The 25,439-nt window shown below is 44.8% G+C and overlaps 1 protein-coding gene across 5 annotated transcripts in view; it reads right to left on the bottom strand.

The window, feature by feature from the left end:
- PHACTR4 (phosphatase and actin regulator 4) overlaps window positions 1–25,439 on the bottom strand; it is a 119,559-nt gene that overhangs the window by 54,546 nt on the left and 39,574 nt on the right. For 2 of the 5 annotated variants that reach the window (XM_075908596.1, XM_075908595.1), the window contains exon 2: window positions 21,176–21,222. The exons of 2 other annotated variants lie outside the window; for them this stretch is intronic. In XM_075908596.1, the coding sequence (XP_075764711.1) occupies window positions 21,176–21,191 (16 nt within the window). In that variant the 5' untranslated portion in view covers window positions 21,192–21,222. Of the gene's footprint in view, window positions 1–18,410; window positions 18,484–21,175; window positions 21,223–25,439 lie in introns of all 5 variants that reach the window. One more of the 5 variants, XM_075908597.1, reaches the window with a different exon arrangement.

Here is a 25,439-nt window from a genome sequence, read left to right as displayed (position 1 = left end):
GAGAATAGTGATAGAAATGTAGCCGTGTTAGTCTGGGGTAGCTGAAGCAAAATGCAGGACAATGTAGCACTTTAAAGACTAACAAGATGGTTTATTAGATGATGAGCTTTCGTGGGCCAGACCCACTTCCTCAGATCAAATAGTGGAAGAAAGTAGTCACCACTTTCTTCCACTATTTGATCTGAGGAAGTGGGTCTGGCCCACGAAAGCTCATCATCTAATAAACCATCTTGTTAGTCTTTAAAGTGCTACATTGTCCTGCATTTTGATGCAGAATGGAGATCCCCAGAACTCGAGAACCCTGAGAAGGCTATGGGAAACTGGCAGTTTAATACATCACTGCTACCATTTGGAATTATGTACTGTGACTCACTCACCTGTACCTATATTTTTCCTTCTTTAACCTCTCAATAACTCTCACTTCTCCTTAACTAATAAACCTCTAGTTAGTTTGCTATAGATTTAGCTCCAGCGAGGTATTTGGTATAAGATCTCTAGAGTACCAACTGATCTGGGGTAAGTGACTGATATCTTGCAACTAGAAGCATCATAAATGTGATGTGATTTTCAGTATAAATGACCTTTCATGACAAAGTCCAATTTGTCTGGGTGGCGAGACAGGCTGGAAAGTCTAAAGGGGACAGTCTAACTCCATGTTAAGACTGGAATAGGGATCCCAGAGTTCACATTTATTATTGGCTTGGTGAAATCTAATTATAGAATACCCCAGTGGTCCCCAATTCAGTGCCCATGGGTGCCATGGCGCCCTCCAGGGGATTTATGTGCGCCCCCGTAGTGACTAGAGCTGGCTCAAGCCATTCTTGCGCCTTGGGCCCCAGGCACCCGGCGCATGCGCAGCCCCCGCCCCAGGCGCACAGCGCACGTGCAGTGCCACCCCTGGGCACATGGCGCATGCGCGGCCCGGCCCCCGGGCACCCAGCAGCCCCAAAAGGTTGGGGACCACTGGAATACAACACCAGGCTGGGGTGTCTGCCTTGTTTTCTGACAGTCTATCCAGAGGTAAGCACGAACAGTTGTGAGCCACTCCAGACAGCATGACCATGCCATTCTACACGGACACCCTAAAACAGTGGTCACCAACCAGTAGATCAGGATCTACTGGTAGATCTTGAAGCCTCTGACGGGATCCTGACAGGTTTGGCCAGGAGGCTGTCAGGTGCCGACACTTCGTCTGCCCCTCTCAGCAATGCCAGCAGTTCTCCTCTGCCTTGGAGCTGCCCTCCACCCCCAGGAGCCGCTTGCTTGCTATGCAGGGCACAGGAAGAAGAGGAGAGCGTGCTCATGTCAGGGTGCCCCTCTCCTCCACCTTCTAACCCCATCTCCACAGAGTGGGGGGCTCTTTTGGGGATAGAGGTGAGCCTACATTAGTCCCCTGCACCACTACCCAGAATCCACTCGTGGTAAGCGGTGCCCAGCTGGATCCTGCACCCCAAACTGCTGCCCTAGCCCTAAGTCCTCCTGTACCCAAACTCCCTCCCAGAGCCTGCACCCTGAGCCCCCCCAGTTGTTCAACTACCTCAGCTCAGAACCTCTCCCATGCTCTAGATCCTTTAGCCCAAGATCAGAGTCCGATTCCCCCCCCCTCCGAGCCTAGCCCTCTGCCCCCAGCCTGATAAAAGAGTGAGGATGAGGAAGGGAGGATGGAGTGAGCAGGGGTGGGGCCTCGGAGAAGGGGTGGAAGAAAGGCGGGGCAAGAGTGTTCGTGTTTGAGGTAAAGCCTGGATTGCATTTACATTCAAAAAATGATCTTGCACTTAAAAAGGTTGGAGACCAACTGCCCTAAAAAATAGCCATGTTGGGGAGAGGCAGAGTGGGAGGTGGAGGAAAGGAATGCCCATTTTTATTGCTTCCTAAAAGAACAAGTTCAGATTGGACAAAACATATTTTTTCCCCCTAACTTCCAAAGTCAAATTAGGTTCTGGTTCTTTCTGGATCCTGCTTCTTCATTGCCTGTAAGATATTTTGCTGGCCAAGTAGTGTGTATTGCTGCATCTTTGTAACTAAGAACAGAACCAGAAATCAGTGAAGGTTGCCATAATGGATGGCATAATCAAAATCAGATTCATCGTTAAATTAAGTAATTATAAAGTATTCAATTTATGTAACTAGTGCCAGAAGAAATAAGTGAATACACACACAGGGAGGATGTTTAGTAAGAAGTGGCCATTTTTACTTACTCACTAGCGCACATCTGCAATTTGAGTTTGTGGTGTATTAAAAAGCTATGTGAAAATTTCAAGCTCTCATTTTAAGGATAAGAGGTTTCCCAGGGTACGTCTAGACTACATGCCTCTGTCGCCAGAGGCATGTAGATTAGGCTACCCGACATAGGAAAATGAAGCGGCGATTTAAATAATCGCCGCTTCATTTAAATTTACATGGCTGCCGCGCTGAGCCGACAAACAGCTGATCAGCTGTTTGTTGGCTCAGTGCGGTAGTCTGGACGCGTGGGTGTCGACATCAAAGGCATTTGTCGACCACCCAGGTATACCTCATCCCAGGAGGCATACCTGGGTGGTCGACAAATGCCTTTGATGTCGACACCCGCGCGTCCAGACTACAGCGCTGAGCCGACAAAAAGCTGATCAGCTGTTTGTCTGCTCAGCGCGGCAGCCATGTAAATTTAAATGAAGCGGCGATTATTTAAATCGCCGCTTCATTTTCCTATGTCGGGTAGCCTAATCTACATGCCTCTGGCGACAGAGGCATGTAGTCTAGACGTACCCCTAGTGCTGAACTGCAGGTTAGGGGGCTCTGTAAGTGTATAAGCTGGACCTTCAGTCAGCCAGCCTGTGGGTGTGTCCCCACAGCAAAGGTATTTCGGAATAACAGCTGTTATTCCGAAATAACTAAGTGCACGTCTACACAGCAATTCCGCTATTTCAAAATAATTCTGAAATAATGGACGGCTTATTCCGACTTCTGTAAACCTCATTCTATGAAGAATAACGCCTATTCCGAAATAATTATTTCAGAATAGGGGCTGTATAGACGCTCCGCTTCTGTTATTTCGAAATAGCCCCTCAACAGGGCCATTCTAAGTTATTCCTCCTGAGGCTCTAAATCGAGATAGCATGTCTACATTAGGGAAGCCTGCTTGGGATTCATTTTGAGGCTTTCCTGCAGTGTAGACGTGCTATTTCAAAATAAGCTATTTCGGAATAACTATGCTTATTACGAAATAACTGTGCAGTATAGACTTAGCCTGCAAAAGCCAGGCTAGAGCAAGGTAAGGCGAGTTACACCTCTCTGCCTTAGGAAACCGGTTTTCTCCCTATGTGTTTTTAATTCTGGTATGTCAGGGCTCTGTATTTTAAGAAAAAGTAGCGTTACACTTCAATTGCCCAGAGAGTATTTATCTAACTTTGATACGTATACTGCGAACATAACATAGCTCCTTACATCTTCCTGACCATTGCATGTCCATAACAGCAATGTTCTCATAACTCAAAAATTAGTGAATGTGCTATATAAACCATTGGGAAAACACGCCAATTTGTGATGATTAGACTAACTTGGCTCCAAGGCTGTGCATGGTAGTAGGGTGGGAGAAGGAGATGAGAAAATACAAAAGGAAAGACAGCATATGCACCAGACAATCCCATTATAAAGGGCACAAGCAGCTTGCTCAATATTTCAGGGAGATAATAGGATTAACTTAATGTTCAACATCATTTGATCCTGCTAATTGCAGAATTTCACTCCCAGAGCCCTCATGTCATTGATTCAATGGGGAATTCCCTCCCCCCATAATAAAGATTGTGTAATTCATTAGTGTCAGCATTTTCAACTTAATGAGAGTCCGATATTTTCCTTTCCTCCCCAAAGCAAAATATTATCTAGTCTCTGCAATGCAGCGTGAATTCCCTGCAACAAGGGGTCACTAATGGGAGTCTAAATCCTGCCATATTTTAGCCTTCCCTTAGTTAGGAGGGAAGAACAATCACTTCTCATGCCGTGATTGCTCCAATGTCCAGTAGGCAAGTCCTTTAGACTAGTGTAAAGAGTATTCGCATGTGTAAGCACCTGAGCAAGTGCAAGGCAATGGAAGATCACACTCATAATTTAAAGTGGTGGAAAGTAGAGTCATTTATGAGTAAGATTTTAGTGAGTTTTTTCATTTTATATTTGGTATAATACCACCGAGCCCACCGCATTGCTTGCAGTTTAAAACATAAATTGGACAACACACTAGATCAGTGGTCACCAACCAGGAGATCAGGCTCTACCGGTAGATCTTGGAGCCTCTGACAGGTGATCCTGACTGGTTTGGCCAGGAGGCTGTCAAGTGCTGGCACTTCAGCTGCCCCTCCCCCCCCCCATTGATGCGCACCTCTGCCCTTTTGCCTTGGAGCTGCCTTTCTCCTCCTGCCCCCCTCCATCCCCAGCCTCCTGCTTACTGTGCAGGGCAGGGCAAGGAGACAGGAGGCACTGGTGTCAGGGTGCCCCATCCCATCCTGTAGTCCAGTGGTCCCCAACCTTTAGAGGCTCCTGGGCGCAGGGCCACTCACGCGCCGGGCGTCCGGGGGCGGGGCCACTCACGCGCCGAACGCCCGGGGGATGGGGCCACGCGTCCTGGGGCACGCCAGGGGCGGGGATGCCCTTGCACCCAGCGCTGGCATGTGCCCCAGGACCGGGGCCGGCACAAGTTGTCAGTGGGCGCACACAAATGCCCCGGCGGGCGCCATGGCGCCCATGGGCACCGCATTGGGGACCACTACTGTAGTCTATCAGAACAGATGGGGGGGAAGGGGCCTAAAAGGGCTTGGGATGGAGGGAGTTTGCTGGCTGCTTTTGAGAGTGGTGCAGGGCCAGGGTAGGCGTGAGCCTGCCTTAGCCCCACTGCACCACCAACCAGGAGCCACTTGAGATAAGCAGTGTCCAGCTGGAGCCAGTTCCGAACTCTCGCCCCAGTTATATAACCCTCCTACAGCCCAAACCACTGTTCTAGCCGAGCCCCCTGGACCCAAACTCTTTTACAGAACCTGTACCCTGACCACCCTCCTGCACCCTAACTCCCTGCCCCAGGCTTAGCTTACAGCCCCTCTTGCACTCCAAATCCCTTTGACCAGAGCCTATGCCTCAACCCTCTACCCCTGCCTGGTGGAAGGGAGGGAGGATGGCAGAGGACAGAGTGAACAGAGGTGGGGCCTTGGAGAAGAGGCAGGAAGGAGGCAGAGCAAGGGTATTTGGATTTGAGGTAGATTCTGGATTGCACTTAAATTCAAAAGGTGATCTTGTGCTTAAAAAGGTTGGAGACCACTTCACTAAATGATCTGCAAGAAACAATCCCACATTTTCAGGTTGATATAACTGGACCTTATTCATCCATAACTTCCAAGATTCTATTAGCCTTGCATTGTGTATTAAAACATCTAGAAAGAAAAACAGAACGACACTAAGCACGCTGCCTCATCCCACAAAAAATGGAAGAGAGGTGCTCAGGACTTATTTCCAAGTTTCTAATGCCTGCAAAGTAAGGTTTATCTTCTTGCACTTTCAAATTCTAAAAAACACACTGCAAAATGAACCTATGTTACTGACATGTCTGAAGATCAGACACTGCATTTGCTGAGGTTTTCATTACACTGGCCTATCAACATAAGTACTTCTAATGGGAGTAGATTAACAGATGGGAGAAACTTTCCTGTCAGTGAAGCAACATCTTCACTAAAGCACAACAGCAGCACAGATGCACTGGTGCAGCATTGTACAGTAGACAAGCTCTCAGTTCTGATGCCACTACAGTATCTTGTTCAAGAAGCAGAAAAGGAGAGCACAGACTGAGTTTACTCTTCCTTTAAACCACTCCTGAGGCAGAGGCCATGGAGGAAGTTTCTTTTGCTTTTATATGAACACCTTGAAAAACACACAAGGTAACATTTATTGATGCTATTAAAACATTTATCATACTAGAGGACCCTTCAAAGAAAATGAACCCCCTTCCCCTGAAGGTAACCTGCCCTTTGTGAATCAGATTATCACAAACTCATCTAATGGGGATCACTCCCTAATCTTCCAAACCTGTTCTCCTTGCCAGCTGATGACTCACGGGAAGGCAAGTCTTGTAAATTAATGCCTTATTGCAGCCATGCCATGGAAGCAGAGGGGAAAAAAACAAAGCAAACAGTGAGTGCATGGAGCTGTTTCCTAGTCAGAGGGGGTAACCACAAGGGAAATATAAAGAGCTGAGCCTTGTTTTTTTCTGTAAGAAATTAAGTTCCACATTTCGAAATGCAGGGAGGGATGGCTTTTGTTCTAGAGCACAACATGGATTATGCCTCCCTTCCTCTTTCGTCCTACTCAAGTAATTATAACCTGCTTTCAAGCCCGATTCAAGATTTAACACTGCATTGTAGCCAGTACAATTCAGTGTCCATTGCCACCATTGTCTGGCTACAACTTCACCACAGATTTGGTTGTTTGGGGTTTGTTTTAAATCATGTTGCAGTTTCAGCTAAACTATTCGTTCATAAAATGTGCAAGCAGACAAATCTACAAAGAAAGGTCCTGATCTTGGAGTCTGAGCCATACAGGCAGGCCTTTACACCAATGTGACATCAAATTCCAGGGTTGGGGACAAAGTTACTAGCTTTTCTATTCTAAATTCCTAGCTTTGCATGAATTGCTATAGTCCTTTGCTAAACAAATTCTGAAAGGAGACGGACAGTGACTTCTCATGAAAAGGAACACAGACAGATTTGGAAAGCAAGTTTTAGGCAGACATAAGAGTCCTTCATCTCATTCAGCAGCTACAGCAAAGGAATGAGTCGGATTCGCTAATAAGCCACTAAGGGTAAAAGTAAAATCTTTCATTACAACTGGAGACCTCATAAGAAAAAAAAAAAAAAAAAAAAAAAAATCAAAGAAACCAGTATTCCTCGCCCTATTAAATATACCCATTCTACTTCTGCATCCTGCAAACTAAGTAACATCTGCCCTCTAGTGGTCCAGCTGCACAGTTACCAAGACTATAAAATGCACCTAAACAACATGAGAATTTCTGCTCACATTCCAAATTTGCCTTGAGCATGTTTGCATAGACAACCACGGAATAGATACTGCAGGCGTTATCCTAACTGCACAGATGTCATATCATGTCAGAGTCAGGTCATGTATGAACACTAGATTGCATGAATGAAAGGAAAGCAAACAGGCAGCACAAGATTCCCAAGTAAACTAGATCATATGATGAGTGCTACAGGATTACTCTCTTTTTTTCCCCAAGTTACAGACTAACCCAGTTAGCCTTCAGACTTTTAGATCATGTTACACTTAATAGTTTTGCGCCATAAGTATTAAAGAGATGGCTTGGTGACCAGAAACAAGAATTTTTAAACTCTTTCATAGAGCAGATTACAATTTGAGTCCAGTTAGCCACTTCCTCTCCCATTCACAAAAATATCACCATGTGGCACCTACAGCAATTGCTTAGGTAGAAAAGAATATTTGTGAATGGAGGTAAATGTTTAACTCAGAAGTTTCCAAACTATGGGTTGTAACCCCAAGCATGACCATGCAATCAACTGATAGGCTTGCAAACCTGACTGATGATGCAAACCAATTACAAACATGTCAGGACCTGCTCTCCAATATAGCATTCTTTGTACGTGCAATCTGGCACATGATGCATGCAAGGTCATGATGCAGTCAGAGAGGATGCAATTTTGTAGGGTGTATATTCCTGGCAGGGGTTCGCACAGCACTGCATTCAGTTCAGCCTCCAGCAGCAAGTTTAGTGATATAGTAAGTGGGTTGAGGGGATCAGTAAATCCAAAAATGAGGCAAAGTTTCATGCTGACAAAGTTTCAGAACTGCTATTTCAGAAAGGACTGATCAGTCTCCTTTTGCTCTTCAGTTCATTTCCACCTCCATCTTGTGCTTCACCCTTTCCCTGGAGAGGATGGGGGAGGTCTTGCAGTTAAGGCACTAGTCTGGGACTGGGGACATCTGAATTCTGTTTCTAGATCTGCCATACTCCCCTGGGCAAGTCATTTAATACCTGTGATTCTATTTCTCATCTACAAGATGAGGATAATGGTTATGATCTACCTCATGGAGATACTGCAAGAATTAGGGATGTGAAAGTGTAAATGTGTATATGGTTAACTGATGAACCTGGCTACATGCAGGTTCTCCCACACACAAGTGTGCTGCTGCCTCTGATACAGAGGCAGAGGCGGAAAAGGGGATAGTAGGCTCTGCCTCTCCTCCCCACATGTAAATATGTAACCACTGAAATAGTCAGCGGTTTCACATTTACCTGAATAATTGCATTTTAACCTCCCTAGCAAGAATCCATCTATTAATGGGTCAGGTGTTCTGCTACTATTGTGAGGGGTGCCAGGAAAAAGCAGAAATGCTGAATAATGCCTGTTTCTGGTCCCCTTTTCCCTTCCCCTCACCGAACTTGTCCTCTTCCCTGCACATGCAGTCCAGCTGCTGGCTTCCCTTCTCCCTTGGACATGGAGTCCAGGTTCCTGTTTGTGTCTGTCTCTCCTTACCCCCCTTGTACATACTATCTGGTCTCCTGCTCCTCTGGGACATTGTTTACTATGCAACTAGCACTATGATTGTGCATAAACACTCTACAGGACAGCCAGAGTCCTAGGTCTCAATCCAGAACCAACAGGGGATAAAGCAAAGATGTGTAGGAAGAACGAGGCTGTGCTGATCACAGAGTAGCTCCAGTTTTCTTCCAGACACACTAGCATCTCCTCATAGAGGCAGCTAGGCTGTCTGAAGCATCAAAGCCAGCCCCATGGACTCACTCACTTTGTCTGGACCAGCAACCAGCAAGTGCCCCCAGGAAAATTTAACAATCCCAGACTCACACAACAGAGCTCTTCACTGCGGCCCAGGATTTGTCTTCACTGCAGAGCTAACTTGGGCTCTTTGTTGGGTGTTGCCGCAAATCTAACTCCCATTCAATCTGAAAACCCTCACCCAAACGTGGTGGTGCTTTCAATACAGACCAACATGGGGTAGAGATTACAGCCAGTGCACTGCTTACAGCCCCCACTTTGCAGCAAGGACATAAGCTATTCCATTTGAGTGCCGATAGTCCTTTGATGCCTTCTCACTATCTCCCACATACCCAAAAGGGCAGACAAGTTTTCCCACAAATCACCAGGAAAGAATCAGAAAGATTCAGCTTACCTGCATCACAGACAGTAAGAACCATGAGAGATGCCACAAGAAGTTCCAGGAAAACACTAGAGTGCAGCACCAGTGACGACACAGTTACTGGAGTCTTTTTTCCTGTGTCCACACACAACCGAGCTAGGCTAACCTTGATACTGATCACCGGGGTTGTCTCTAGAGCGAAGACGTACCCCCGTAAGACCGAGGACAACTTCCAGGCTAAATGTGAAATTTTGTCAAGATAGTGCACTCCGATTCAGGGTGAGGGGAAAAAAGGAACAAACCCAATCAACCAACCAGCAACACTGACAGCCTCTAAAGGGCAGTCCTCAACTAAGACAACAGACAAATCCACAGGACTTCAAGATGAGATGAGAGAGATGCAAAAGCCACACTAATTATTAACCTACCCTACACCACAGCTCCCCTTCCATAGCCTTCACTATCTCATAGGAGTGTTGCAAAGTTGAAATCTATTCATGACTAAGACACTCTGATGCTAAGGAGGAAGGCAGATACATATCTAGATGGGAGTCCACAAAAGATCCAAGACCCCCTTTTGTAATAGACTTTGTGAAGCCCAGTGTCTGAAGTTTGAATCTTGAGACAGGGCAAAAGACCATTTAATAAAGCTGAACTTAATCACTTAAATGAATGTGTAGATTGATAGAGCGATAGATTAATAAGAAATCCTTGAATACACTCCAGCAATAAAAGTGTATCACCTCCCATTTTTAATGTAGTTTACAAAAGACATCCTTTCTGAAACAACACAGAAGCAGTCTGAATTAGACAAAGGTCTTGAAAGTATTCCCCGCCCTGAGGAGCAACCAATAATTAAGGCTGTCGGTATCATAAACATTGATTAACTGTTCTTAGGCACATACAAACCTGTACGTGTTTTACAGCTGCAAAGAGGTGCCTTCTGCAGGTTACTTGTTATGCTGAAAAGCATTTAGGGGCTAAAACTAGCTTCAAAAGTCAAGACCAGGGTCCTTTTTCCTTGATAAGGAGATGAGAATGGGATGATAAAGAACAGTTAGAAACCACTTAACCAGTGAATGCAGCACTTAGAAACTAACAAAAATGTAGATGGTATGCATTTTTTGTTAGTCTCTAAGGCGTTAGAGGGCTTTTCGTTGTTTTTCAGTTTGGGTACATCTACATGGCAATAATATTTCAGAATACCAAAGTATCCCAAAATAGCTATCCCCACATCTTCACAGCAATCCTGTTATTTTGGGCTTGCTATTCTGACACCCCTATAAGCCTCATTCTATGAGGAGTAAGGGACGTTTCAAAATAATGGGTTATTTTGAAATTTGGTGCTGCATAGCTTATTTCATCATTTGGTGCTGCCTATTTCAAAATAGCATTGAAATAGGATACACAATTTGAGCAGCTCAAATTGTGCATCTTACCTTGAGTTACGGTGCAGCGTAGATGCACCCTTACAGACTAACATCTACTTCTCTGAAAGTTAGAAACCAAGCAGAGTTCCTCACTGTGGATCAGTGCTAACTCGGCAGCATGCTGGCGCCTACAACTACAGTTTTGTTCAGCCAATGCTATCCACAAAGCACCAGGAGGATAACACTCAGGAGAGACAAAGTTCAGTTTTCTTAAAAGGAAAACAACTAGGTCTGCAAGAGTTTAGCCTCAGCCTCTCTTGTGGGTCATTTAAGCATAGTATCATTGTGCAAAATAGGTGGGAAAAGCCTTAAAGAAATCAGGGAAGATGACTTATTTTAAACATGTAGCACAAGTCAATTCCACTTACCCTCCATGCAAACTGAGGTTTTTTCTTCTCCCCCTCCGCCTCCTGACTCACCTACCCTCATTAACTTCCCCCATCAAACCCTCCTGAGAGGTTGTGGAAGCCACCCAAGGAAAAAGGCAGAACTCAAAATAGAGCCCAAATCATCTGACTCCCACAATGACCTTCACTATCCTATATCTTGTTCAAGCAAAACTAAAGGTCAGTGCCGGTACGCCCACAGCTTAGCCATTACACCATGAAACTTGCAGGTTTAACTTGTACTTCCTCCAACATAGAACCGTATGTGCAAACTGGTATTTGCAGATTTGGTTATTTGCTATAATAGCTTTATCAGTCACTGGACATGGGGCATTGCAAAGTTACAAAAGTCTCTAGAAACTCATCACACAACTTTGCAATTGCAACTTACAAACCTGTAAAAAAAAGAAGCCAACGTTCATATATCAACTTGGGAGTCCCTTGTGGCAGTACACCAATAATTTCACTAAGAACTGGAATATCCATTGCAAATTCAAGAATATAAGAATAAAGCCACCAGGTTAATACATCCCCTGAATTATGTTAATTTGACAAGTCCAGTCAACTTAATTATTTATGATGATGTTTCCAAACGTAAGTATTCTGTGCTGTGTTTTTGCAAAAAGGTCATGAGCTTTTAGTAAAGCTAACAAGGAAATTGCACTATTTTGTAATAGAGAAATCCTGCCTTTTTGTGGAGCCTCTAAATTAGCACATTTCCACAGATATTAAAATAGACATAACCCCAGGCACTTAACTATCTCGTGTCACTGTTCAGCCTATTTTTGTTAAATCATACACAAAGTTTACATTATTCACATAATTTATAAAGCACCATAACACCATGATGGAATCATGGGGTAGTATGTCTTCTGGGGGGAGAGGGGGAGACACGACCCTATTCTTTGCATTTTGGAATAGATTACAATGATATTCTTCTCACGGGCTGCTTGCCAGTCTTAAAGAGATTAATGGGGAAAGTGATGAACAGCTGTTAGCCTTGCCACTGAAGTATTCTAACAATCTGATGGTTTATTAATTTGCTTTACAGGTCAAAACAGTAGACTGTTCACCACAGTGACAGGAAATCTCCAGAGATTTAGTCTCAACTCAGAAGTGCATCGTCAGCTCTTTTCATAGAAGCAAGCAAAAGTTTTCAGACAGGTTTCCTCTAGTAGTCTGCACACAATTAGTAAAGGTCTATTCTTACGTCAACTTGTAGGCAGCTGACTTCTAAACATCAGAAGGGGATTCCCAACTTGGATGCTCTTTAATATAGTAGTAGCACGAAAGCAAGTTCAAGAATCTCTGTTTTGGAAATCAGAAGTAACTATTTATCCAGGTCCCCAGCCAAACACATGAGAGGTGGAGAGCAACATCTATGAACTGCTTTCCATCTTCCTGTGTTTGCTGGGCGACACAGTGTTGCCTCTCCCTCACCACTTTTCAATTTTAAGATGCAATAAATTCATGTCAAAATAAGTGCTGGTCAAGGCAGCCAGATAGATAATCCTAGAGATGGACATCCTCCATTTTTCTGGAGATCAGGTGACAACAAGCAGAAGGACAAACATATCCCGCTCAGAATGTCTTGCTCAACCCTGAACCCACAGTCACCATCACTAGACCAAAAAAGGGAATACAGTCTGCATGCCCAACTTAATCTGTAGACCTTCTACCCAAGAAGGTGCCAGTTAGTACTGCTCATCTCTGTGGTTCTTATGGATTCCTTTCCCCCAACAAACTCCGCATTGACACCTCCACCTCATTTGAAACAAAATATAATCTGGAGTGGATTTACACCATCAGTCAGGTTTCATAGCCTATAAACCACTCCCTCTTATTTTATTTTTTACAATGGCTGAATTTTTCTTCGTTATGTAAAAGTAGTTACACTAGAGATGTTAAATTGCATTTAATCAAGTAGTAGATGGAATTTCCATCAACTAGTCGATAAGTGAGGGAAACTGTGGTTTGAGCATTGGCCTGCTAAACCCAGGGTTGTGAGTTCAATCCTTGCGGAGGCTGATTTGAGGCAAGTGTCAGGGATGGTACTTGGTCCTGCTGTGAAGGCAGCGGACTGGACTCGATGACGTTTCTAGGTCCCTTCCAGTACTAGGCGATAGGCAATCAACATTAATTTATTTTTATTTTATTTAGATAGTCGACTAGTTGCTTGCATCCCTAATATACACAGAGGAACAGCAAGCAAATCACTGGCAGTTACACTTCAAGTGGGGGCAAAAAAATTTGTATTTGCTATGCTAAGCGATTTTGATTTTTTTCAATAACAGACCTGTCCAGAGTGTTCTGTTCTACCTTACCAACCATCTGCCTTACCTAGAGACTTTAAGCCTGTCAGGTTAAAGTTTAAAACAAGAAGCAGTGAGAAATCCCAGCAGGAAGATAAAATTCACATACATAAACCCCACCTCGTAGCTGGTGAATACACGGCATTGAAGCCAACGGTATTTTTAACTTTCTGTGGTAGAGGCTGCTGGAACACAACTGCAGCATCTTATGTAACAGGAACTGAGCAGTCATGTAATTCTGGCCACTACAGTACCTTTGTTATAGCACCCACCCTATTTTTCAGCTACATCTTTGAGGAAAAAAAAAGTGATTACAAACAATGGGTATTTAGATGTGTTTAGCGTCTCCAAACACATACCTTAAACAGGTGAACTGAAAATACTATTGTCCATATGTATAATTCAACACTCCACTAGCATGCTGCTTTTTATGTGAGGCTCTCCAAGTACCTCATAGCATTGTCCCTATTTTGGGGAGCGAGGAATGAAGTAATTGGGAGCCAGATGTGGTTTCCTGACTACTTGCCTCCTCTAACCGGACTATCTCCTCCTAGAGAAGTCCTAAAAGCAATAGAAGATATTTACCTTACTAATTTTCTAACTTGAGGCTAGTTAGTGCAGCAGCTACAATTGGAGTCTTAAATCAATTACCCCTTAGATCGCATGGCAGGAGGCACACTGAATATACCATAGTGACTGCTGCCATCTCAAAGATAGGAGCAACTGGAAAAAATGGCCCAGCAGGAAGTGGGGGGAGGAGGGGAAGGGGAGGAACTCAATCCTGAATAAAGAAATAGGACAGAACAGAAGTTTCTTCAGCAATGTCTTCAGTGCCACCTCTGAAAAAGCGAATAGACTTCTTGGAAGAAGCCTATGGGCATGGAAGCATATACACTACCACAGCATGCATTATCTGCTTGACAAACAGCACAACACTACAACTTCCCAGCATGCCTCATTGATCCTGAACACAACATGGCTGGTTCACAGCCTGGACAGCTGGTAGCAATAAAATCCTTTATCGAGTTCTATTCAAACTTCCCAAGCAGAGCAGTTCCTCCTCTGCTCTCAAGACAACAGAGCTACAAAAAGGTCTTCCCAGTAACTGTCAAATACATTTCTAGCCTCAGAAAGAAGCAAAAATTCTGACATCAGAAAATTAAAGGTTTTCACAGGCAGCTGAGAGGATCCAATAGTAATGCTGCCCACAAACACTTCCCCATGGAAAAAAAGATGGCAAATAAGCACTTTGTAAGTGTTAAAAAATGGCTAGTTCAAGTGCTACTGGAAAGCAAACTAGAGATTATTTCCACATTATTTCATCCCAGCACCACAGCAGTTTCCAAACTGCCATGGGCTTCACTTAAATTGAGATTTCTACTGCCAAAAAAAGAAACTCGGATGCTTAAACTATTTGCTTCTTAAATATCTCACTTATAGAACTATTGCAAGTAAAATGCTAGAAAAGATTTCTACATTAAAAAACACACACAGGAGACTGCAGACCAGCTATGTTAAGAGCATCTAAGAAACTACATTACTTTGTGGCTGGGAGGGACTAGATCAGGGGTGGGCAAAAGGGCCTCCGCCGGCTGGATCCGGCCCACCAAGACAGTTGATCCAGCCCGCAGCGGCCCTGCTGCTCCCCCGCCTCCAGGCCTGGGGGCGGGGGAGCGCACGAAGCTTCCTCCCGCCCTGTGAGCAGCACACAGTGCTTTGAAGCGCTGCTTGCAGGATGGGAGGAGACGTCACGCGCTCCCCCGTCCGCAAGCCCTGATTGGCCTCGGGGCAGGAGGAGCACGCAAAGTTTCCTCTGCTCCCCTGTCGTCGTCCCCCACCCCCCCAGCCCTGTGAGGAGCGCACAGCACTTCAAAGTGCTGTATGCTCACGCAGAGCAGGAGTAGGGTGAGGGAAGCTTCACACAGCTCCCTCCACACCCAGGCCAATCAGGACTCGGGGGCACGGGAGCGTTCGACGTCTCCTCCCATCCTGCGAGCACCACATGGCGCTCTGAAGTGCCATGTGCTCCTTGCAAGGAGGGGGTAGGGCAGGAGGAGGCTTCACGCATTCCTCCTGCCCCCAGGCCAATCAGGGCCTGGAGTGGGGGAGTGTGAAGCCTCTTCCCACCCTGTCAGGGTCATAGGTGCCTAGTGGGGAGGGAAAGCAAAAGGACTCCCCCACCCCCAGATCAATCATGGTCTGGGAGTGGGGAAGCCCAGAACCATTCTGGCCCCTCCCCTTCCTGATTAGGCCCTGCCCCTTCTGGACCGGACTGGAGCCACTTCAAAAGTTATTGCCCACCCCTGGACTAGATGACGACGTAGTGGGGGTTGGGAATGGAACATCAGAAATATACTCTAAAAATACAATATGGACATTAGCAAGACTTCACCCCCAACATACTGACAGGACAAACATGAGAAGGAAAAAAGTAAATAGCCGAGTCTTCCAACAATATTTTCCTTGACAGATCACTTGCCTAGGTGGGATCTCTTCAAGGCTTCACAAAGCAGCGGTAGAACTTGGCTCACTGTTTCCTGTGCATACTTAGGGCTGGTTTTCACTTGTTAGTACCCACTTTCCTGCCACACACAGAGTTAAACCTGGAAACTAGCAAACCAGGAGGAAACGTAGGACAGTGGTGGAAGACTCTTGAGGGGAAACACAGGCACCCATCTGCCACCCTGACATGACATCCCAGGAGGTGCCAGGGGCCCATATCCAAGATGTAAAGGATCATCTGGCCCCCTGACTATTACCCCATGCTACTCATGCACTAATGATACTGCGAGGTATCACCCTGAAAAGATCAAAAGTGACTACAGTGCTCTGGGAATACAGATGAGGGAGTTTGGAGCGCAAGTGACATTCTCTTCAGGCAGGCATACACAGATACATCCTGGAAGTGAATGCAAGGCTGAAAAGATATTGTTGCCAGGAAAGCACCTATCAAGGAAGAAGAGGAGAGTATCTCTGACACAGACTGATTAACCTACTGAAGGGGGCTTTAAACTAGGTTCGACTGGGGCAGGTAACCAAAGCCCACAGGTAAGTCAATCATGGAGACCTGGGAGACAGCTCAGAAATTGGGGAGCATGGGCTGTAACAGCAGGGATAAAGCAGAAAAGACCAAACTGTGGAGCAAAATCAAATCAGTATCTTAGCTGTCTATAGTCTAGGAGGACGGTATCCAGTTGTGGGTACCACATTTCAAAAAAGATGGACAAACTGGAGAAGGTCTAGAAGAGCAACAAAAATGATTAAAAGTCTAGAAAACATGACTTATGAGGGAAGAACTGTGTTTGTCTTCTCTTTTCCAGATTAAACAAAGAGGGAACATGATAGTTTTCAAGTACCTAAAAGGTTGTTACAAGGAGGAAGGAGAAAAATTATTCTCCTTAACCTCTGGTGACAGGACAAGAAGCAATGGGTTTAAATTGCAGCAAGGTAGGTTTAGGTTGCACATGAGGAAAAAATTCCTGTCAGGGTGGTTAAGCACTGAAATAAATTGCCTGAGGAGGTTGTGGAAACTCCATCACTGGAGATTTCTTTAGACCAGGTTAGAGACACACTTGTCAGAAATGGTCTATTGTGCGTGCTCCTACCATGAGTGCAGGGGACTGGACTTGATGACTCTCTCAAAAGGTAGGGATGTAAAAAATGGTAATGGAGTCACTTTGTAACTGCTGAAAATCTCAGTGGTTACACACACTTACCCACAGTGCAGGCCCTGGAGTATAAAGCCTGGCTTCGCTTTATACCGCAGAGCCGGCAGTGAAGCCTTCCTGGGAGAGGGGCCACTAGCCCCTGCCAGTCCAGCTCCCAGGGAATGGAGCCAGCAGCAAAGCCGCCTCCTCAGGAGTGGAGCGGGGAGCCCTTCCCCGCCCAGCTTCTGGACAGCAGTCTTCACTGAGTATAACTGACACCGTTAACCGATAAGCATCCAGTTATTGGTTAAGCGGTTAGTCATTTACACAGATGCAAAACCATGTTATTTCCATCACCGCAGATTTTTCTCTCTCGTTGGTGGGTTTCACTTCAGTCAGTAAGGCTGTGTCTACACTGGGCCACTTATTCCGGAAAATCAGCCGCTTTTCCGGAATAAGCTGCGAGCTGTCTACACTGGCCCTTGAATTTCCAGAAAAGCAACGACGCTCTACTGTACAAAATCAGCCGCTATTCCGGAAAAACTATTCTGCTCCCGCTCGGGCATAAGTCCTTATTCCGGAACACTGTTCCGGAAAAGGGCCACTGTAGACAGCCCAGTAGTCTTTTCCAGAAAAGCGCGTCTACATTTGCCACAGACGCTTTTCCGGGAAAAGGGCTTTTCCGGAAAAGCAGCCTGCCAATGTAGACGCTCCTTTTCCGGAAAAACTGAAAACGGAATAGTATTCCGTTTTAAGCAGTTCCGGAAATTCATGCCAGTGTAGACACAGCCTAAGTAGACAGGACAAGGAGTAATGGGCTTAAAGTGCAGCAGGGGAGGTTTAGATTGGACATTAGGAAAAAATTCCTAACTGTCAGGGTGGTCAAATATTGGAATAAATTGCCAAGGGAGGTGGTGGAATCTCCCTCTCTGGAGATATTTAAGAACAGGTTAGATAGACATCTGTCAGGGATGGTGTAGACAGAGCTTGGTCCTGCCTTGAGGGCGGGGGGCTGGACTCGATGACCTCTTGAGGTCCCTTCCAGTCCTATGATTCTATGAGTATCTGAAGGCCTGTATATTCCTTTCTTCTAGACCTCAGTGGATGAGCTGAGCTCAACACTGTACTAACACTCCACTATAACTGTCTACAGGGGATGCTCACAGTAGTTTTCACTGATAATTAAAATTTGAAGGCAGCAGCCATTTTTTATTACCCAGGAAAGCCAGCCAAAAAGGAGCTTTCCATCCGTACCCATGTGCAGGTAGTGAAACAGTGGTCACCTAAGTGCACTGCTATTCAGAGCTCACCACTTCTGAACATGTGCCAATAGAGTCCAAACAAAAGCCAGCCATGCAGTATTGAGAAGATGGTTAATATACAACTGGTTAAGGGCAGGAATCTACCAAGTCACTAGGCTTTAAAAGCACAAGGGGAGCCAGCCTGAGTTCAGCCAAACAGGTCCTCCAGTGAAAAGCTCAGCCTTACCTCATCTCCAGTCACAGTGCCGGGAATAGAACCCAGGAGTCCTGAATTTAGTAGCACTTGGAGAATGAACCTCCTTAAAAGCAAAGTAATTTAAAAAAAAAAAAATCAAAGACCCATCTGTTTATTCTGCCTCTTGTTTCCAGAAAAGTTAACAATAGGTTTAAAGTGTCACAACAAACTGAAACAAAATATAGTCAAGGTCCTTTTGAGTAAAAAGTGCAAAATATAACCAATTTCACACTTGTGTCCATAAGTTGGCTCAGTGATTCTAAGTGGCTCAGGAAAATGGTAATGGAGATACACGGCTTTTCATCTCCATATCACTAGGTCAGCCCACATCAGCAGACAAGGTCAAGAATGAGCTAGACAGGTTGTAAATTGATGATTGCTTGCTGGCCGGCCTCTGTAAAACGAGATTGAGGCCTAAGTCCAATGGTCAGTAGACATGTGATGGTTTTTGTGACATGGACACAAACTAGGCTGCTGGTAGTCTCAATGGAGAGGCTCAGGATTAAGAAACTAACACAGTCTGCACTGCTGCCACTCCCAGAAGAATCCCTTCCATACAGGCTGAGGCATACTGGAGGGGTTACACACGTGCACTATCATTGGCTGTGTTGGGAATAAATGGAAAGATTCCACCCTCATGCCCATCACTCCAGCATCTATTACCAGCACTGAAGTCCTTTATTTAAAAACTTGTCAGTTGACAAGTTAGTTTAACATGGTCTAAAGCAAATTTTTTGGAGGAAAAAGGGACTAGCCTGTAACTTTGTTCATGCTATCACAGTGCACAGCAGGAACTTACCACCAGGAATTTCTGCAAGAGCAATTCCTATCTACCTTCACTTTGGCACAGACAGACAAGAGGCTGTACTGCTCCAGCTGAGTCACCAGAGTCTAGCAGACCAGTTTTCCACAAAGTCCTAAACAGCTGCTGCCATTTTTGCACTAAGACAATGCTGCTGTTGACCACCGCCCAATTCCCTTGTTAAAGTTAAGGATGATATAATTTGTCTCTGAAACAAAAAACAGAACTATGTAGCACTTTAAAGACTAACAAGATGGTTTAGTAGGTGATGAGCTTTCGTGGGCCAGACCCACTTCCTTAGATCAAATAGTGGAAGAAAAACTTCACAACCATATATACCAAAGGATACAATTAAAAAAATGAACATATATGAAAAGGACAAATCAAATTTCAGAACAGAAGAGGGATTGGGGGGGGGGGGGGACATTTCAACCAGCAAGGACATTGTCTCAATGACTTGATTACCTGCATCCTGCTTCAAAGGCCTTTTAAGACTACACTTGAAAGAGAATCCTCTGAACTGTCATTCATGCTTAAATTCGACACTTTACACTTAAGTTTGAATAAAGACTCTAATTATCTTACCCATTAAAAAGATAGCTTCCCCAATTATGACCTCTAATATCATTAGCTCACAGACATTTACCTCTCCCCCTCCCCCATCTGTTCTGAAATTTGATTTGTCCTTTTCATATGTGTTCCATTTTTTTTAATTGTATCCTTTGGTATATATGGTTGTGACAATTTTCTTCCACTATTTGATCTGAGGAAGTGGGTCTGGCCCACGAAAGCTCATCACCTAATAACCCATCTTGTTAGTCTTTAAAGTGCTACATAGTCCTGTTTTTTTTGTTTCAGTTACATCAGACTAACACGACTACATTTCTATCATAATTTGTCTCTGTGAGGATGGCCCACAGGCAAGATTTGCAGTCATACAAGTTCATTACTTTGCTTATGTCCCAGCTTACTACAAACCACAAGTGAGCCAATAAATGGCTGGCATTTACATGTAATTTAATCATAGAAACTTTTTAATTGGGACTCTTGAATATCCAGCGATTAGCTGAGAATAATCTTTGCTATGACTGCATCTTACATGATTCGTCATTTAAGATGTGAGCTGGCAGCCATGGAATAAAGTAGCACCATACTTCAGGGATATGTAAGGTGAAGTAAGAGTGTGCATGTCAGAGAGAGACATGCCTGATTAAGGGAAGATAAAACATGTGCAAAAAAAGCAGCTTTTAGCCAGGTTGCGGCCTTTTTCTATTGCCTATTAACAATATTTTTAGCCATTCAGAGAAAAGTCATTATAGCCCTTATTCAATGCAGGTCTGTACCACTTGAACTGGGATCATATCCAGTTTGCACCAAAGCTTAGATTTAGCTAATGTATTGATCAGTTAGCCTCAGGTCAACTCGTGCAGTGACTAAGACAATTACTTTAAAACTAGGGTTTTTTTTTTTTAATTAAAGAACCCTACATCTTTCACATGGCAGTACAGTCCAGGGGAATAAATATGGAACTAGGAGCTACTGTATTCTAAGCCTTGTCTTTCCACAGAACTGCAATGTGGTTTCGGATAAACTTCTGTTTAACTATCTGTAAAACAACCACCATTAATAATCTGTAAAGTGTTTTAGGGATTGCAGAATCAAATTCTGACCTCCCTCACCTGTGAGATCCAAAGTTTGATAAAGTTAGTGCAGATTTACAATGTTTTAACTGATCAAAAACAGGCCTTTGAAATACTGCATGCTACACAGCATTAGTATACTTGCGTGATCATTTTTATCTTTCTGGCTGTCTCATTCTGGGCATCTGGGCATTCTTGGTTCAAGACCCAGAAATTAAGAAAGTACCATTTCATTATGAAAATACTGGAGAACAAAGGCAAAAGGGAAAAAAAGACCAACTAATTGTGGAATGGGACTCCAGGAGAGCACTTACAAGAGTTTTCTTCCATTCCTGTGGTACACTAGCTTTCTGGATAATTCCTGCAGAGAGAGAGAGAGAGACAGGAAAAAAAAAAGGTAAGCTCAGGTTGATAACACTCACTCAGGAAAAATCCTGAGTTTCACCAAAGTCTTGGTCTACTTTAGCATTCCTATCAATAGAGGGTAAGTCTTTAACCAGCAGGGAGGGAACTGAACTCCAGATAGGAAACCCTATCCAACAATTTTGGAATAAGACAGAAATGCATTGACATGTACCCCTTTGGTGCAAAAGTAACTAATTCCAGGGAGCATCAGATTTCCAAAATGCTCCACAAGTTTTCTTTTGTTGCTGTTGCATGCCAATAGGCACCACTGCACAGAATACACTCACATCATTTCCACTACCCACCTCAAATATTGCAAGGCAAAACTTCCCCAGGATAGCGCAAGTCTAGAGAACCTCCCCCTTTCAGCACTAATGCTGGAGCATTAGCCATCCCACACACAAGAATATATTTGTAAGATAAACATGAAAGTTATTAACACCACTTTTAACCTCCAACTACAATGCATGTGGTATGTGTTTTGCATATGAATGCTATTATGCAGTCATTAAAATACAACACTACAGCGTTATTAAAAAATAAAGCTTCACACACTTTGCTCATATATAAATCATGACTGCATCCTCAAGACAGTGGATAGATAAAAACTGATGATCTAAAAAATTAAAATTGGATCTATTTAAATTATCTTTCTAAATACATCTATAAAATTAAATGAAAAATTGACAATTTATGTTAAGGCCTAAAATTATAATCTAGTCAAACAATTTAAATTAAATACAAACATATACTAAGCAGTATGTATTTGCTGCCAAGTTTTGAAGGAAGTCAACCACTGAACGGATGGAAGCCTGAAACCTGAACCTGTTAAAGTGGCAGCGCTTCAAAAGGGCAGCCCTGGGCTGGGATGATTGAGTTGGGGTTGGTCCTACTTTGGGCAGGGGGTTGGACTTGATGACCTCCTGAGGTTTCTTCCAGCCCTGTGATTCTATGAACCACTTTACTGCACTACAACTTTGTCTCAGCAGTGTTAAAAAAAAAAAAAATACTGTTAGCTGCTCCCCTTGTGGAGTACTCCTGGCAGTTTACCAGAACACTGGGAAAAGTCTCTTCCAGTGCTCTTGCCACGTCCACATTGCCACGCTAAAGCACTGCCATGGCTGCACTTTAAACTTTCAAGTGTAAATAAACCTAAGTATATTTTCCAGCCCTGAAGGAGAGCTCTGTGTAAGCAGACAGACAGACAGACAGACAGACAGACACACACACCCTCTCATCATGTTGGTCCAATAAAAAAATACAGGGTGGACCTCCCTGGTTCGGCACACCCGGAATCCAAGTGGTCCCAAAGAAGGGATTTTGCTGGACCAAGGGAGTTAATTTTTGGACCCCTGCCATCAGCCCATCTCCACTCCTGGCCTGGCTTCCCTGCAGGCTTTCCACCTACCACCAGCCCTGCTACCCTGCCACAGCAGCCCACAATCCCACCGCGGGGGCTCCCAGATCTGCACAGCAAGCCACTGCCCGCTGCTGGTGTTCCTGGCCCTGCCAGCCCTGATGTAGCTGCACCGGTCCTGCCAGCCCGCAGTGGGACTCCACACCCACACCAGATCTTTCCTGTATACTCCTACCCTCTCAGACACTGTAACTCCACCTGTTCCTGCATTCTATGTCCCAACCAGATTCCCCAACCTCAGCACATTCCTGCACCCTCCCTCCCACCCAAACACCGCACCCCCACCTCCAGCCTGCTCCTGAACCCTCTGCTCCCACCCAGATGCCACACTCCGACCCCGTTTCTGAACCCTACCTCCTGGCCCAGACCCCAAACTCTGACCCAATCCCCAACCATCCTCTCTATTAAACCCCTCATTTTTGGCCCCACCCGAGAGCCCTGGGAGCTCTACAAAATCTACTAACTCTGGGCCCCCAGAGTTAATCCGGCCCTGGGGATAAGCCCTGAGACTCTGCCTTTGCCCCCTGTGTTGCTGGAGCAAGAGGGGAGTGTCCTTTTTTCTACTTCTCAGTTGGGAGCCATATCTGTGAGGGGTGGGTTTTTTTTTTTAAATCTCTCTCTCTCTCTCTCTCTCTCACTTGGGGGCCAGGTCAGAACGGTTTTGTTTTGGGGGAGTTTTTTGCTGCATCTGGCCCCTGAATCAAAAAAGGTTCCCCACCCCTAGTTTAGTGGCTCCACTTACATGAGTGACTTCCTTCGGACACAGCCTTTTAACGTGGCAAGCTGCATCCCCATCTCACATGCTCACTTCATCAGTTCGATCTCCATGCCACACTTACCAGCCTGAATTAACTTTCAGCTCATCTTTGTCTCTGGCAGCCAAGAACTGCCAATAGAATGTTGGCCAGGCCAGGAATGCCTGGAGTTTCCCCACCTTGACGAACTCCTTGATTTTGATCTGAGGAAGTGGGTCTGGCCCACGAAAGCTCATCATCTAATAAACCATCTTGTTAGTCTTTAAAGTGCTACATTGTCCTGCATTTTGCTTCAACTACCCCAGACTAACATGGCTACATTTCTATCACTATTCCTCGATTTTAGAATGTGTATTTAGTTTGTGCTGCCGTTCCAAGGTAGGGAAGACTATATAGTCTTACCCACACCACTGCACGAACAATGTTTGAACAACCTGTTGCTAGCAGAGCTTTAAACATGGCTTTTCTGAGACAGATGGGCAGGAATTCCTTTTAGTCAGAGAATCACGCCCTAGGCTACCAATACTTAAAGCAAAGCTTAAAAAGTGAATGGTCCTGTAGCAACTTAAGAGAATATAGATAGTATCATGAGCTTTCATGAGCACAACCCACTTCTTCAGATGAAAGCCCACAAAAGCTCATGATACCATCTTATTTTTTGTTTGTCTCTAAGGGTATGTCTACACTACCCTCCTAGTCCGAACTAGGAGGGTAATGTAGGCATACCGCACTTGCAAATGAAGCCCGGGATTTGAATTTCCCGGGCTTCATTTCCATAAGCAGGGAGCCGCCATTTTTAAAACCCCGCTGGTTCGAACCCCGTGCAGCGCGGCTACACGGGGCTCGAACTAGGTAGTTCGGACTAGGCTTCCTATTCCGAACTACCGGTACACCTCGTTCCACGAGGAGTAACGGTAGTTCAGAATAGGAAGCCTAGTCCGAACTACCTAGTTCGAGCCCCGTGTAGCCGCGCTGCACGGGGTTCGAACCACCAGGGTTTTAAAAATGGCGGCTCCCCGCTTATGCAAATGAAGCCCGGGAAATTCAAATCCCGGGCTTCATTTGCAAGTGCGGTATGCCTACATTACCCCGCTAGTTCGAACTAGCGGGGTAGTGTAGACATACCCTAAGGTGGTACAGGACCACTTGTTTAAGCTTTTTTGTAAATTACAGACTAACACAGCTACCCCTGAGATTTTTAATACTTAAAGCAGTCTTGAAACCATTTCAGCACTGTTTAGACTAGGGGGTGGACTGGGGTGGGGGGAGGAGGGAATCTGTCAGACATTTGCAGAATCATGTTTAAATTGTTCTAACCATAACCAGTAGATAGCGTCTATCCCAAACCTACCAGTAAACATACACAGATCCAGATAGCACAGGACACATTTAACTACTTTGTTAGACTCTCATGGCACTTCTACTTAACAGTGTCCATTAGCATTAAAATGTATAACAAACTCCTAGCTCCATGTCATATGTCTGTTCTGGAAAACAGCTTCATAATAATACATGTGCAAGCACTAGAACGGAGTGCTACACACTCCTATCAGAGGTCACCTTACCTGTGCTGCAAACTCCTTAACCAAAAAAAAAATCCAGCACTTTCAAGTCAGAGTGCAAATTTTCAGCTAGCAAGGGCTGATCAGTGGAGGGCATTTGTAGGTCAAGTCACCAAGTCTACCCAGTAAGTCTCACAGAAAAAGGAAGGGAGGAGAGGAATGCAGACACTTCAGTGCTACTTTCAGCACAGCAGCCTGAGATTATAGCAACCCTCTAACCACCCAGGGATTTCAATTTCATTTCCTTTTCAAGGATGTTTGCCACAGGCTGCACTCACTGGCTACTGTTTACTCCAAGGTGCGAATTTGTGCTTGGAATATTAATCCTTTCAGTACCCTGCCCCCACTGGATGCTCCAAGAACATCTGTCACAAAGCCAAACATCATAGCTGGAAGCCACATTTCCCTTGGACTAAGGAGGATTTGCCCGAGTGTAGCA

This window comes from Pelodiscus sinensis, chromosome 25 (genome assembly GCF_049634645.1).
Source record: "Pelodiscus sinensis isolate JC-2024 chromosome 25, ASM4963464v1, whole genome shotgun sequence".
Lineage (NCBI taxonomy): Eukaryota > Metazoa > Chordata > Testudines > Trionychidae > Pelodiscus > Pelodiscus sinensis.
The sequence above is the reverse complement of the archived record's forward strand: the minus strand, read 5'-3'. Positions and strand labels throughout refer to the sequence as shown.